Genomic DNA, 15,816 nt, shown 5'->3' on the forward strand with positions numbered 1-15,816 from the left:
CTGTTAGTAAATGATATAATAATTGATCAACATATTGATTTATTCTGCCTTACAGAAACCTGGTTACAGCAGAATGAATATGTTAGTTTAAATGAGTCAACACCCCCGAGTCACACTAACTGTCAGAATGCTCGTAGCACGGGCCGAGGGGGAGGATTAGTAGCAATCTTCCACTCCAGCTTATTAATTAATCAAAAACCCAGACAGAGCTTTAATTCATTTGAAAGCTTGACTCTTAGTCTTGTCCATCCAAATTGGAAGTCCCAAAAACCAGTTTTATTTATCTATCGTCCACCTGGTTGTTACTGTGAGTTTCTGTGAATTTTCAGACCTTTTGTCTGACTTAGTGCTTAACTCAGATAAGATCATTACAGTGGGCAATTTTAACATCCACATAGATGCTGAGAATGACAGCCTCAGCACTGCATTTAATCTATTATTAGACTCAATTGGCTTTGCTCAAAATGTAAATGAGTCCACCCACCACTTTAATCATACTTTAGATCTTGTTTTGACTTATGGTATGGAAATTGAAGACTTAACAGTATTCCCTGAAAACCCCCTTCTGTCTGATCATTTCTTAATAACATTTACATTTACTCTGATGGACTACCCAGCAGTGGGGAATAAGTTTCATTACTGTAGAAGTCTTTCTGAAAGCGCTGTAACTAGGTTTAAGGATATGATTCCTTCTTTGTTATGTTCTTCTATGCCATATACCAACGCAGTGCAGAGTAGCTACCTAAACTCTGTGAGTGAGATAGATTATCTCGTCAATAGTTTTACATCCTCAATGAGCACAACTTTGGATGCTGTAGCTCCTCTGAAAAAGAGAGCCTTAAATTAGAAGTGCCTGACTCTGTGGTATAACTCACAAACTCGCAGCTTAAGTTGGAGAGGAAAATGGCATTTCACTAATTTAGAAGATCTTCACTTAGCCTGGAAAAAGAGTCTGTTGCTCTATAAAAAAGCCCTCCGTAAAGCTAGGACATCTTACTACTCATCACTAATTGAAGAAAATAAGAACAACCCCAGGTTTCTTTTCAGCACTGTGGCCAGGCTGACAAAGAGTCAGAGCTCTATTGAGCCGAGTATTCCTTTAACTTTAACTAGTAATGACTTCATGACTTTCTTTGCTAATAAAATTTTAACTATGAGAAAAAATTACTCATAACCATCCCAAAGACATATCGTTATCTTTGGCTGCTTTCAGTAATGCTGGTATTTGGTTAGACTCTTTCTCTCCGATTGTTCTGTCTGAGTTATTTTCATTAGTCACTTACTCCAAACCATCAACATGTCTATTAGACCCCATTCCTACCAGGCTGCTCAAGGAAGCCCTACCATTAATTAATGCTTCGATCTTAAATATGATCAATCTATCTTTATTAGTTGGCTATGTACCACAGGCTTTTAAGGTGGCAGTAATTAACCATTACTTAAAAAGCCATCACTTGACCCAGCTATCTTAGCTAATTATAGGCCAATCTCCAACCTTCCTTTTCTCTCAAAAAATCTTGAAAGGGTAGTTGTAAAACAGCTAACTGATCATCTGCAGAGGAATGGTCTATTTGAAGAGTTTCAGTCAGGTTTCAGAATTCATCATAGTACAGAAACAGCATTAGTGAAGGTTACAAATGATCTTCTTATGGCTTCAGACAGTGGACTCATCTCTGTGCTTGTCCTGTTAGACCTCAGTGCTGCTTTTGATACTGTTGACCATAAAATTTTATTACAGAGATTAGAGCATGCCATAGGTATTAAAGGCACTGCGCTGCGGTGGTTTGAATCATATTTATCTAATAGATTACAATTTGTTCATGTAAATGGGGAGTCTTCTTCACAGACTAAGGTTAATTATGGAGTTCTACAAGGTTCTGTGCTAGGACCAATTTTATTCACTTTATACATGCTTCCCTTAGGCAGTATTATTAGCTTAAAGTTTCATTGTTACGCAGATGATACCCAGTTTTATCTATCCATGAAGCCAGAGGGGACACACCAATTAGTTAAACTGCAGGAATGTCTTACAGACATAAAGACATGGATGACCTCTAATTTCCTGCTTTTAAATTAAGATAAAACAGAAGTTATTGTACTTGGCCCCACAAATCTTAGAAACATGGTGTCTAACCAGACCCTTACTCTGGATGGTATTACCCTGACCTCTAGTAATACTATGAGAAATCTTGGAGTCATTTTTGATCAGGATATGTGCATATTAAACAAATATGTAGGACTGCTTTTTTACATTTGCGCAATATCTCTAAAATTAGAAAGGTCTTGTCTCAGAGTGATGCTGAAAAACTAATTCATGCATTTATTTCCTCTAGGCTGGACTATTGTTATTCATTATTATCAGGTTGTCCTAAAAGTTCCCTGAAAAGCCTTCAGTTAATTCAAAATGCTGCAGCTAGAGTACTGACGGGGATGAGAAGGAGAGAGCATATTTCACCCATATTGGCCTCTCTTCACTGGCTTCCTGTTAATTCTAGAATAGAATTTAAAATTCTTCTTCTTAATTATAAGGTTTTGAATAATCAGGTCCCATCTTATCTTAGGGACCTCATAGTACCATATCACCCCAATAGAGGGTGATATTTCCTTTTTGCTAAAGCTTATAGTTAGGGCTGGATCAGGTCACCCTGAACCATCCCTTAGTTATGCTGCTATAGACTTAGACTGCTGGGGGGTTCCCATGATGCACTGAGTGTTTCTTTCTCTTTTTGCTCTGTATGCACCACTCTGCCTTTAATCATTAGTGACTGATCTCTGCTCTCTTCCACAGCATGTCTTTTTCCTGATTCTCTCCCCTCAGCCCCAACCAGTCCCAGCAGAAGACTGCCCCTCCCTGAGCCTGGTTCTGCTGGAGGTTTCTTCCTGTTAAAAGGGAGTTTTCCTTCCCACTGTCGCCAAGTGCTTGCTCATAGGCGTCGTTTTGACCGTTGGGGTTTTTCTGTAATTATTGTATGGCTTTTGCCTTGCAATATAAAGCGCCTTGGGGCAACTGTTGTTGTGATTTGGCGCTATATAAATAAAATTGATTTGATTTAAATTAAGTTAACTCCAATTAAAGCAATACTAGTGTGTTGCCCGTGGGGATCCACAGGCTCTAGATTGGGTAGTGTTTATAAAGTAGGCAGTTGACATATTTCAAGGGTGGTAATAAATTAAGCAAAGCTTGTATTATGAGTTGGAATAGTGTGTGAGTCCAGAATGTTTTTAGAACCTTGGACCTCAACAATTTTTAGAAAAGGAACTAAGCCCTTTTATTTCCTGTTAATGATGTAATTTTTTTTATGCTAATTTACGGTCTTAATGTATTTATACATTTTTAGGCTCTTTTTATCATATATACACACTATTATTACTATTTTATTTTTAATTCTATTTTGTCATTTGATTTATAAATGAACCACAATGGAAATAAGTGTTTTCACGTTCTTGTGTCATCCACGTGTTAACAACATATTTACAATTATATTATGTACTTAGTTTGACTTTACTAAATAAAATCACACACATGCTTTTAATATAAAGATGACTTACTGCCCTCTGCTGGAATGGCGTGCGAGTCCAGAAAGTAGTTAGCAATGTCCATTGTTCAGTGTTGTTAGCTAATATCCGTTGCTTCTCCAAAAATATTAGTCCTATCACCATTCCATTTTTTTCAGCATTCATCCTTGAACCATTACTTCCGATTCTAATTTATGCAGGGGTGGTGGCCAAGTGGTTAATGCACTTGGTTTCAGTGCAGAAGGTTCCGGGTTCAAATCCCACCCCTGCCACATTTCTCCAGGAAGGGCATCCGGCATAAAACCTGTGCCAATTCAACATGCAGATCCACCTTGGATTTGCTGTGGCAACCCCGAGTGCAAACAAGGGAGCAGCCGAAGGGACTTATATCCTTGACCCAACATACATAAGCATACCAAACGTCAAATATCAGCTCCCCCCAGTTTGTCTGTGATCGAAGTTGGATACATGCACAAATCACAGTTGCTGTAAGCAGGTGTTTTTAATTTGACAAAAATGACAGGGGCTGAAGACATTAAACCACTACACATTTCACTCATGGTACCAACATGAGACAACTCACTCATGGTAAGAGCAGCATAACACTTAACTAAACTGACCAAACCAGTTGAACTACAAAAACACAATGAATCAATAACAGTAACACTGTTAAACCAACAAGAACCACAGTAACATTTAAAATCTCAAACCCCTAACTCCCATGGTGCATTGCGGCACAATGTCCATTATTTACTGATTAGCTAAAACTGATAATTTCTCCAAAAGTATTTGTCCTATCAACTTTCCGTTTTTGCAGCATTCATCCTTGACCCAAAATACATAAGCATACCGAACAGAAAATGTCAGCTTTCCCCACTTTTTGCGTGATCAAAGCCATATACACACATGCACGCACAGGCCATTTGGCTATTATAATGTAGATTAACTATTGCAGAGTGGATTTCACTCCTTTCACAGCAGGATCAAATATATTTTAACATAGGTTCCCTGTGGAAAATTAAGTGTGCATTTGACCCAACATACTTTTTTAAATGACTGAAAATGTTTTAACACTGATGAAGACATCTCACTGGATTTCATTAACAGGCCAACAAAACTGTTTCACTAATTAAATGTGAAGAATCGTAGTTAATCACATTTGATTTGATTTGTGCTAGTACAAATCAGGCCTATGTGTCCGACTCACCTCCTCTCTATATTGTGAATGTCAGGGAGGAGCAGGAAAATCAGATGCTGCCATCAGTGAAGGACAACAGCGGCAGTCACGGCTCCCCCATCAGCGGCAAACTGGAGGGCATTTTCTTCAGCTGCAACACAGAGTTCAACACGGGCAAACCGCCACAGGATTCCCCCTACGGCCGCCACCGCTTTGAAGTTCAGGGTGAGCTGCTCTTCAACCCTGATACCAACCTCTACTTTGGAGACTTCTACTGCATGTACACGGCCTACCATTATGTTATACTGGTCCTGGCACCGAAGGGCTCCCGAGGCGACGAATTCTGCAAGCAGAGGCTTCCTGCTCTCGACATCAGCAACAATCGTTTCCTCACCTGCAAGCAAAGTGAAGAGGTTGACGGTGCCCTGGTGTTTCACCATGCCCAGGACATCATCCTGGAGGTGATCTACACGGAGCCCGTGGATCTGGCATTGGGCACGGTGGCTGAGATCAGCGGGCACCAGCTGATGAGCCTGTCCACAGTAAACGCCAAGAAGGATCCCAGCTGCAAGACCTGCAACATCAGTGTGGGACGCTAGCAAGGGGGAGGGACTAGAGGTGACTCTGCACATACACACAAAGTGAACATGTACTGATGAAAGCAGTCCAACACATGCATGAAGCAGCAGATTTCACAAACATATACTCACAAAAGCCCATCGTTCCCAAAGAAAAGTGGAGAGAAAAAGAAAGCCGCATAGACGTTTCAACACCCGCAAAGGATTTTCATCAAAGTTAATAACATCGTCAAAGTAACATCACATAATGGACCAGCAACAAATACAATCAGCATCCATCCTACAAGTCAGCACTGTTGTATTTAACAAACCCTTTAACTGTTTGAACAAACACTGGCTGCATCGCTTACGTTTTCTCACTTATTTTAACCAGTTGTCAATATTTTATGAATGACTTTTGCCTTGCTATTATTGATATGTGATTGGTTAGTTGTCCACCCCCCCCCCCCCCCACCCCCCCAATGTAGGGAGGCCTTTTGTTGTTTCCAGATAATTTCATACATTTTCTAATTGGAGATATTTTATTCTACACTAGACAAAAAAGAAGTCTTTTTACCTCCCTCTAGTGGCAATGACTGGTATTGCTATTTCCTTGGGTTCGGCGTCAATTATTATTATTCATTTTTATACCAAAGGTATTAAAAACTAGACATAATGCTGTGGAATCTTAACAGTACTAATTCAACAACCTCTGTGAAATGTATTTACTGTCTGTGATGGGCCAGTGTGAACTCCTTGTTAACCTTTAAAAAGAAGCATGATGCAGTCCTGTGCAGCATGACCATGAAAGCTGTCAGTACCTCTTATAATGGCAACTTTTTATTATTATTATTGTTGTTTTGCAAAATCACTTTTTTTAAAGTGTAGTTTAAGGAAAGAAAGTAGAACCATAAACTGTTTAGCAGAAAAAATGTGACAAAATATTTTTTTATTGATGCATACATATATATAGAAAGAAAACTATATAAACCAGAAGTGCACAAGGTCACAAGCTCTGATCATAAACAACGGCGTATACTGTCCAAGAAAAACAGGAGGATAAATGCTAACCTGACAGCAAAAACTTGCACTATGATGCCAAGGTTCTTTTTTTTTTTGTAGTTTGTAGTTTTTTGGAATTTAACTTACTCATACATGCACAAACACTCTGCAGCTTGTCTGATTAACTGCATTTAAAATGACATCCTTCTTGCCATGATAGCGCTGTTAAAAATGCATTTTCCAACTTCCAATGCATTTTGCAAGTCAAAAACAGAAGTGCCATAATACATACAGTCAACATAAAATGACTAAACTAATAGGTAACAACCAACACCTTGTCATTAGTGCTACATCAGGTTCATAATGAGATACGTCCTGACTGATGATGGGTGTGGTTTGAGGACTTAATAAGGATAATCGGAAGTCAACAAACATTTTGTCACCAATTCCTATCGGTCGCTTCATTCATGTAAAGAGCATTTATATAATCAACATTGGCATGAGACAAGACCACACCCGCCAGCTTCTCTGCCCCATTTCCTGCAATCGTTTTGAGTCCTATTAACTTACACTCAACAAAAATATAAACGCAACTTTTGGTTTTGCTCCCATTTTGTATGAGATGAACTCAAAGATCTAAAACTTTTTCCCACATACACAATATCACCATTTCCCTCAAATATTGTTCACAAACCAGTCTAAATCTGTGATAGTGAGCACTTCTCCTTTGCTGAGATAATCCATCCCACCTCACAGGTGTGCCATATCAAGATGCTGATTAGACACCATGATTAGTGCACAGGTGTGCCTTAGACTGCCCACAATAAAAGGCCACTCTGAAAGGTGCAGTTTTATCACACAGCACAATGCCACAGATGTCGCAAGATTTGAGGGAGCGTGCAATTGGCATGCTGACAGCAGGAATGTCAACCAGAGCTGTTGCTTGTGTATTGAATGTTCATTTCTCTACCATAAGCCATCTCCAAAGGCGTTTCAGAGAATTTGGCAGTACATCCAACCAGCCTCACAACCGTAGACCACGTGTAACCACACCAGCCCAGGACCTCCACATCCAGCATGTTCACCTCCAAGATCATCTGAGACCAGCCACTCGGACAGCTGCTGAAACAATCGGTTTGCATAACCAAAGAATTTGCACAAACTGTCAGAAACCGTCTCAGGGAAGCTCATCTGCATGCTCGTCGTCCTCATCGGGGTCTCGACCTGACTCCAGTTTGTCGTCGTAAGTGACTTGAGTGGGCAAATGCTCACATTTGCTGGCATTTGGCACGTTGGAGAGGTGTTCTCTTCACGGATGAATCCTGGTTCACACTGTCCAGGGCAGATGGCAGACAGCGTGTGTGGCGTCGTGTGGGTGAGTGGTTTTCTGATGTCAATGTTGTGGATCGAGTGGCCCATGGTGGCAGTGGGGTATGGTATGGGCAGGCGTCTGTTATGGACAAAGAACACAGGTGCATTTTATTGATGGCATTTTGACAACCTGATCAACTCTATGCGAAGGAGATGTGTTGCACTGCATGAGGCAAATGGTGGTCACACCAGATACTGACTGGTATCCCCCCCAATAAAACAAAACTGCACCTTTCAGAGTGGCCTTTTATTGTGGACAGTCTAAGGCACACCTGTGCACTAATCATGGTGTCTAATCAGCATCTTGGTATGGCACACCTGTGAGGTGGGATGGATTATCTCAGCAAAGGAGAAGTGCTCACTATCACATATTTAGACTGGTTTGTGAACAATATTTGACGGAAATGGTGATATTGTGTATGTGGAAAAAGTTTTAGATCTTTGAGTTCATCTCATACAAAATGGGAGCAAAACCAAAAGTGTTGCGTTTATATTTTTGTTGAGTGTAGATAAAAATCCCACTGTGAGTAACTCAGCTGGTCTTGGTTGAGTCCTGTTGTTTACTGAGTAGGGCCTCCAGCAGACGGAGCTTCGCTTTGAGGTTCTTGTACTGGCAGTATTCCTCCGCCATCGGCCCACGATCTTCCTTTGACAAGCCCTGTTCAAAAGAAAATGGCGAGTGGGGGGGAAAAAATAAGCAACAACAACAAAATGATGCAAAGAAACAGCAAAAAGTTCTTAATTGTTTCAACCTGCAGCAGCTTCCATTACTGGTTGATAGTCCCTATGTTGCCTTACTCAGATAGCTTTGTACAGTGTGTATTGTAAACAAAAATGTCCTGTATGTACTTTGGGGGGGGCTAACATGTACAGGACAAAGGATGTGTACAGTTCAGAGCAACCGTCTCATCGTGTCTTTCCTGAGCTCTCTGTGCTGTATTATGTGAAGTGAGCGTGCATTACACTGTCGTACCATTATGATGGACTTTTTCTTTTTTTTAATGTGGGTGTTCTTATTTGTTTTTCCACAAGGCATTGTTGAAAACCAAATGTTCTGAGTTTATTAAAAGACAAAATAAAATTCAAAAACAAAGTCACTCGGGCGTGTTGTGTGTGTGTAAACGTTTACCGTCCAGTCTGAATGTAGAAGTAGTCCTCAAACTCTCGAAGTGCTTGGTGAAGTCTCCGCTTCTCCTGTCGAACCATTCTGAGGTGATCCAGTAATTCTGGTCTGCATGTTTTATTTAAAAATAGAATCATGGTGAGCACAGGAAAAGTGAAGTCCAAACAATTTGTTTTTTTTAAATTTGGCATTTTAAAAAAGTGATCCAACAAAATCCAATTTTATACAGTCACAGATTGACAGTGGCAACATCAAATTCCATTCGTGCCTTTCACACCAGGTGTACTGTACTGTATGTGCGTCGCAACTGCCTTGCCAAACTACAGCAGCTCACGTGCGTATGTGTATTTTATACTGCCTGTGTTTCTGTTGCAGCACTGCTATAGGGACGCCTAATTTTCTGCATCATTTGTTCTGATAATGCTCCCCATCCCCACATGGGCGCTCTCTTCTTCGGACAAACTGTTTTGTTCTAAAGTAAGGTATGAACCAAACCATGACTTTGTGTACCGTGACACCCCTAAAATTTTATATTATATAATGAACAAAATTATTAAAGCATCATCTGAGATTTTTTTAATATTTTGTACACTTGGGGTTAAAGAAATTACTCTGTTCAGTCAACATACCTTTTATTGCTCAATTTCACACAGATTAAAGACATTTCCACATTCAGACATCCATTTGGATCTTACCAAGATTCATTACAATGTTGGGGGGATTCATGTGTCAAAATTCAGAGGTCAGTATCGTGTACGTATATTTCGTAAGTGGTTTATATTATTAAATAATTTATTATTATTGAGACATTCTGAGTGCAAAACTGTGTTTAAGACTCACAAGTATGTTGGTGTATTCACACTCCCATCCAGCAGATGGTATAGTTCTATGCATTTTGACAAGGGGAGGAGGAAGTGATGAGAGGGGACTCATTTCCCATAATGCCTTTTGGCGTGCACTCAAACTTTCAGAATTAGCGCATTACTTTAAAAGATATGTGTGATATTTTCACTTTGTAAGAATAACAGCTGCCATCAAGGTTGATAAACTGTTCAGAATTAGTTTTGTTTATAAATGAAACCAGGAGTGAAAAGTACCTTGCGTTTGATGTCTCCTGCCACCGTCTGTGTTGTATATGTAAAATAAATGACTTTCTTTCTGCTCGGGGAGGGCTGAGCTCCTCACAGCGGTCTGATTAATGCAAAACATGTAACAGACAGGAACTAACGTAATGTTTTTGATCAATAAGCTTTACTCACTATGCCGGCAAAAAAATGCTAGCAGACTGAAATTTAGCGGAACTAAATTTAGCAGAAGATAATTGGTCCACTGTTGGTTTTCAAAGTTAGCTGAAAAGCTGATCCGCGAATGAAAAAGTTAACTTCGCTGATTCGCGGAACTGTGCCCACCACTGGTGATTAGGGCCATTGTCCAGCTGAAAGATGAACCATTGCCCCAGTCAATTTTGTTTCTCATGGTCTGACAGTCCTTCAGGTGCCTTTTGGCAAACTCCAGTCAGGCTGGCCAGCTCTAGGAAGAGTCATAGTGGATCTGAACTTCTTCCATTTAAGAATGATAGAGGCCACTGTGTTCATTGAGTGCTTCAAAGAGCAGAAATGTTTCTGTTTCTGCACCCTTCCCCAGATTTGTGCCTCAAGACAATCCTGTCTCATACAGACAATTTCTTTAATTTCATGTTTGGTTTGTGCTCTGACATGCACCGACAACTATGGGAACTTATATGTAAACAGGTGTGTGCCTTTCCAAATCACGTCATTCAACTGAATTCACCCCAGGTGGACTCTAAGCTGTAAAAACATCTCATGGATGATTAGTGGAAACCGGATGCACCTGAACTCAATTTTGATCTTCATGGCAAAGGCTGTGAATACTTATGTACATGTGATTTCTAAATTTGTTTGTATGTTTTTAATAAATTTGCAAAAATCTCATAAAAACTTTTTTCACATTGTCATTATGGAGCATTGTATGTAGAATTTTGAAGAAAAAAATTAATTGCATCCATTTTGTAAGAAGGTGTTAACATTTAAAATATGTAGAATAAGTGCAGTGCTGTTAATACTTTCTGGATGCACTGTATGACTCTGCTTCCCTGTTGATTTACTGCTGGTGAACTAATGCCCTGTGCAGTTATTTCAGGCCAACTGATTTTGCTCTTTTTCTCTCTGTCTGAGGCACTGATGAGGCTTTAAATGCATGCTGGCCCTGCACCTCAGGTGGTTGGACTGACCTCAGGATGCCCTACCTATTCAAGACCTACCTACAAAGATTAAAGACCCAAGATAGACTGCCTTTAATTTCAATTTAGGACTCTGTTTCTGATGCTTTCTGTTTCTTCTGTTTTGTTAAGACGTTCTTGTAAAATTTGTAACCGTTAGAATGGCCTAAGCAGTGGGCCACCCCTCTGTGTTTGGTCTGCTTGAGGTTTTTTTCCTTCAATATCACCAGTGGCAGTTTTTCCTTCCCACTGCAACCTGTGTGCTTGCTCAGGGGGCTTGGTAAGGTCAGACATTACTCATGTAAAGCACCTTGAGGGAGCATTGATTTGATTTGGTGCTATATAAATAAAAATAATTTCAATTTTTTTATTGTTTAAGGACCTGTGGCCCACTCTGGGCCGACTGTGCTGGAAATTATTAATCTGTCATTACCTCTGGATCTGTTCCGAAATGTTTTAAATCAGCAGTGATTAAACCATTACTTAAGAAATCTAATCTTGACCCTAGTGTATTGAAAAATTACAGGCCGATATCAAATCTATCATTCTGTTCCAAAATTTTAGAAAAAGTGGTTTCACGGCAGCTCATAGACCACCTCACTGAGAATGATCTTTTTGAGCCGCTGCAGTCTGCTTTTAGGAAATATCACTCCACAGCGACAGCGCTCACGAGCAATGGACTCAGACACCACTACGGTTTTGGTGTTGTTAGATCTCAGTGCTGCGTTTGATACCGTGGATCATCATATTTTGCTCAACAGGTTGGAGAATTTTTTTGGGATTACTGGAAGTGCCCTTACCTGGTTGACGTCATATCTGTCCAGTCGTTCTCAATGTGTCTTGTATAATGGCACTACCTCTGACCTTGCTGACATGAGATTGGGGTTCCACAGGGATCTGTTTTAGGCCCCTTGCTTTTCTCCCTGTACGTGGCACCCCTTGGGCATATACTGCGGAGTTCTGGGATTGCCTTTCATTGTTATGCTGATGATACTCAGTTGTACATGCCGATAACTGCGGGAAATCTCACTCCCATAAAATTCCTGGAGGACTGTCTTCTATCAGTGAGAAGTTGGATGTCTAGTAACTTCCTACTTTTAAACTCTGATAAGACTGAAATGATGGTTCTTGGTCCAGCGACACGTCGGCATCTGTTTGACCAGCTGGCGCTCAGCCTGGGTTCCTGTGTCATACATCATACCGACAAAATGAGGAACCTTGGGGTAATTTTTGATCCCACGTTGTCTTTTGACCTCCACATCAGGGATGTTACTAGGACTGCTTTTTTCATCTGAGAAATATAGTGAGGATCCGCCCCATCCTGTCCATGGCTGATGCTGAGACCCTGATTCATGCTTTTGTTTCTTCTAGACTAGATTATTGTAATGTTCTATTTTCAGGGTTACCACAGTCCAGCATTAGGGGTCTTTAGCTGGTTCAGAACGCTGCCGCCAGACTTCTGACACGTAGCAGAAGGTCTGAACATATCACACCCATTTTGGCATCTTTGCACTGGTTCCCTGTCTCTGTGAGAGCAGATTTTAAGGTTTTGTTATTGACTTATAAGGTTGTTCAAGGACTGGCGCCATCTTATCTGGCTGATCTGGTGGAACTCTACATGCCGGCCCGGGTTTTGCGGTCGCAGGATGCGGGACTTCTCTGTGTTCCCAGGGTGAAGAAGTCGTCAGCAGGTTTTGCTGTGATTTGGCGCATTATAAGCTAATTAAATTAAATTAATTAATTAAATTGAATTGGGCATCGTAGTCTTGTTTGAGGTTAAGCGATAAAGGGGCTAAATGGAAGAGCATATGATGCAAAAAATGTACTTCCAGGGACAGCCACATTATCATTATTCACATTAAATCATAAGACACAACCTCTCCCATTTGCCCCCCCAAAAAATGCACTTTTCTCGACTGCTTTTGTGATTGCAGCCAAAAAAAAAAAAAAAAAAAAATACAGTACACCATCTTTCTGTGTGAAGTGATGCTGTGTTTGTGTTGGTCCCTGGCAGGCTGTCCCCAGAAGTGATCAAATCCCATGATATCACGCAGGAGTTCAAGTGAGAATACGCTGCCCCATTGAAACTGAATGACTGCCTACAGATAAATTCACTGTATGTTTTTTCTGAGAACCTCTGACCTCATAAGTCCCTTCGGCTGCTCTCATGGCTGAGCCATGATGCTCCAGTCACACCTGAGATGTCCATCTCATGCAGACAGTGTGTATGCTTTAAGTTAAAGAGCTCCACAGCCACAACACACAAACACTTCTGTTGTGAAACAGAGTTTACACTGTGGCACTACTGTACACACAGACACACACCTGGAGGCTTCATGTAGCGTTGCCATAGTGACGACCTGGGGTGGCAGACCCTTGACCTCCTCTATGGGAGACACCAGAGGTGTTTCAGATGACTGGAAGAAAGTCAAGCGCAGTGACTCGTCTGAGGACACACAGCTGGGAGACTTCAGCCGCGGGCTTTGCTGTTTGGGACGTTCTTCATCAGACCCCTCCTCTTCCTCCTGCAGCACACACAGAGAGAGCGAGAGACAGAGAGAGCTGATCAGTACACATGACATGATGCAAACACACAGCAGAGAACATCCATGTGCATCCAGTACAGGAACTTTTTAATACATTCTCAAGCTGTCTATTCCATTTTCTACTTTATTTTCACTGCATGACATAGAAATGGCAAATTTCAGTTTCATCTGTTAGGTCATCATTTATTTCGCATCCTTTTTTGAATATTTAAAAAGGAATGACTGATTTTTCACAAAACCAGGTGAAAAGAATAGAACTGATCTTCATAAAATGGCAGACAGAAAAACCTTACTGCCAGTTCATTTTCTTTTTGTTGCAGTAACTAAAATGTTTTACAATAGTTTAAAGAAGCTGTTATGTCCAGCCACTAGAGGGCAGTAGAGTAAGCGTATCCCCATGAAACTGAGTTCCCAAGCAAAAACTTTACTTTGCTAATCACCTTATCTTCAGCTATGAATATTTCCCATCATTTTCCATTCAAGCTGTCGTTTCTCACCCGATTCAGCAGAGCAACAAACAGAAACTCTTCTTCAAATCCAACTAACTTAGACGCTGATCGTTTTGCTTACATTAAACATTATTTTATTAAAACAGACTCAGAAAGGTTTGTAAAATATCAGACCAGCACCTAAAGTGTCTGTCACACTATGATGGAGTGAGGAACATGTATATGACATTTTGATATCTGTTCTTATCTATTTTTGTTCTGTACAAGTCCTTTTCTTATTCGTTAAATGCGTTCCTTGTCAGGTGATGCCTGGTGAGTCTGTCGGAAAGTTTTGTGCATGCTCAAAACTTTGAGCGGACATGAGACGGAGAGCTTTCCTGGTGGTTGCTTGTTTGTTTACCGTTTTGTCCTGTACTTGTTTATTATTCTATGATACTCAGGTGTTCATATCCTGTGGTTGTCCGATGCTTCAGTCTGCGCTTCTGATTGGCCAAAGCGCTGGTGCGGGGTGTGAATTCTGCATGAGGGGAGAGAGGATGGTTCCTGATGCAGCAACATGCAGCGCGGCTGTTCATTTATCCAAGGTCAGAGCGAAGAAAATGAAAAGTTTTTTAATCTGGACAGAGTGCACACTGCACATTCTCTTGGCAAGAAGGCACTGCTGAGAAAGGTCGTTTGCTGTCCTAACCACTGCAGCCACACTGAACACCACCACAGTGGAGAAGACACTCTCAGTGCATGGACATAGTGAGGAAGTATGACGTCAAGATCTCTGATCAATCCAGATTCCAGCCACATTTGTTTGAGTTCAGACCTCAGCAAATCCTGCTCAAATTTGGCTCCCCCAGCGCACTTATACAACCCCAATTCCAATGAAGTTGGGATGTTATATTAAATGTAAAGAAAAACAGAATACAATGATTTGCAAATCCTCTTCAGCCTATATTCAATTGAATACACCACAAAGACACGATATTTAATGTTCAAACTGATAAACTTTATTGTTATTGTGTAAATATTTGCTCATTTTGAAATGGATGCCTGCTACACGTTTCAAAAAAGCTGGGACAGTGGTATGTTTACCACTGTGTTACATCACCTTTCCTTCTAACAACACTCAATAAGCATTTGGGAACTGAGGACACTAATTGTTGAAGCTTTGTAGGTGGAATTCTTTCGCATTCTTGCTTGATGTATGACTTCAGTTGTTCAACAGTCCGGGGCCTCTGTTGTCATATTCTGCGTTTCATAATGCGCCACACATTTTCAATGGGCGACAGGTCTGGACTACAGGCAGGCCAGTCTAGTACCCACACTCTTACTAGAAAGCCATGCTGTTGTAACACGTGCAGAATAAGCAGGGACATCCCTGAAAAAGATGTTGCTTGGATGGCAGCATGTGTTGCTCCAAAACCTGGATGTACTTTTCAGCATTGATGGTGCCATCACAGATGTGTATGTTGCCCATGCCATGGGCACTAACACACCCCATACCATCATAGATGCTGGCTTTTGAACTTTGCACTGGTAACAATCTGGATGGTCTTTTTCCTCTTTTGTCCGGAGGACACGACGTTCATGATTTCCAAAAACAATTTGAAATGTGGACTCATCAGACCACAACACACTTTTCCACTTTGCGTCTGTCCATTTCAAATGAGCTCGGGCCCAGAGAAGGGAGCGGCGTTTCTGGATGTTGTTGATGTATGGCTTTCGCTTTGAATGGTAGAGTTTTAACTTGCACTTGTAGATGTAGTGACAAACTGTAGCTGACAATGGTTTTCTGAAGTGTTCCTGAGCCCAAGCAGTACGATCCTTTATACAATGATTTTGGTT

General features: G+C 40.8%; 2 protein-coding genes across 2 annotated transcripts in view; one reads left to right on the top strand and one right to left on the bottom strand.

The window, feature by feature from the left end:
• The window catches only part of phyhiplb (phytanoyl-CoA 2-hydroxylase interacting protein-like b), a 38,861-nt gene extending 32,493 nt beyond the window's left edge, over nt 1-6,368 (top strand). Inside the window, exon 5 of the mRNA XM_034184555.1 lies at nt 4,749-6,368. Within this exon, the coding sequence (XP_034040446.1) occupies nt 4,749-5,292 (544 nt within the window). The 3' untranslated portion in view covers nt 5,293-6,368. The remainder of the gene's footprint in view (nt 1-4,748) is intronic.
• A 192-nt stretch (nt 6,369-6,560) lies between these two features.
• Nucleotides 6,561-15,816, bottom strand: part of LOC117523131 (protein FAM13B-like) — a 63,615-nt gene continuing 54,359 nt past the window's right edge. Inside the window, exons 19-22 of the mRNA XM_034184551.1 lie at nt 13,311-13,510; nt 8,753-8,854; nt 8,132-8,281; nt 6,561-6,821 (exon numbers count right to left, since the gene is read on the bottom strand). Of these exons, the coding sequence (XP_034040442.1) occupies nt 6,692-6,821; nt 8,132-8,281; nt 8,753-8,854; nt 13,311-13,510 (582 nt within the window). The 3' untranslated portion in view covers nt 6,561-6,691. The remainder of the gene's footprint in view (nt 6,822-8,131; nt 8,282-8,752; nt 8,855-13,310; nt 13,511-15,816) is intronic.

The sequence above is a fragment of the Thalassophryne amazonica genome, chromosome 13 (assembly GCF_902500255.1).
Source record: "Thalassophryne amazonica chromosome 13, fThaAma1.1, whole genome shotgun sequence".
Taxonomy (NCBI): Eukaryota; Metazoa; Chordata; class Actinopteri; order Batrachoidiformes; family Batrachoididae; genus Thalassophryne; species Thalassophryne amazonica.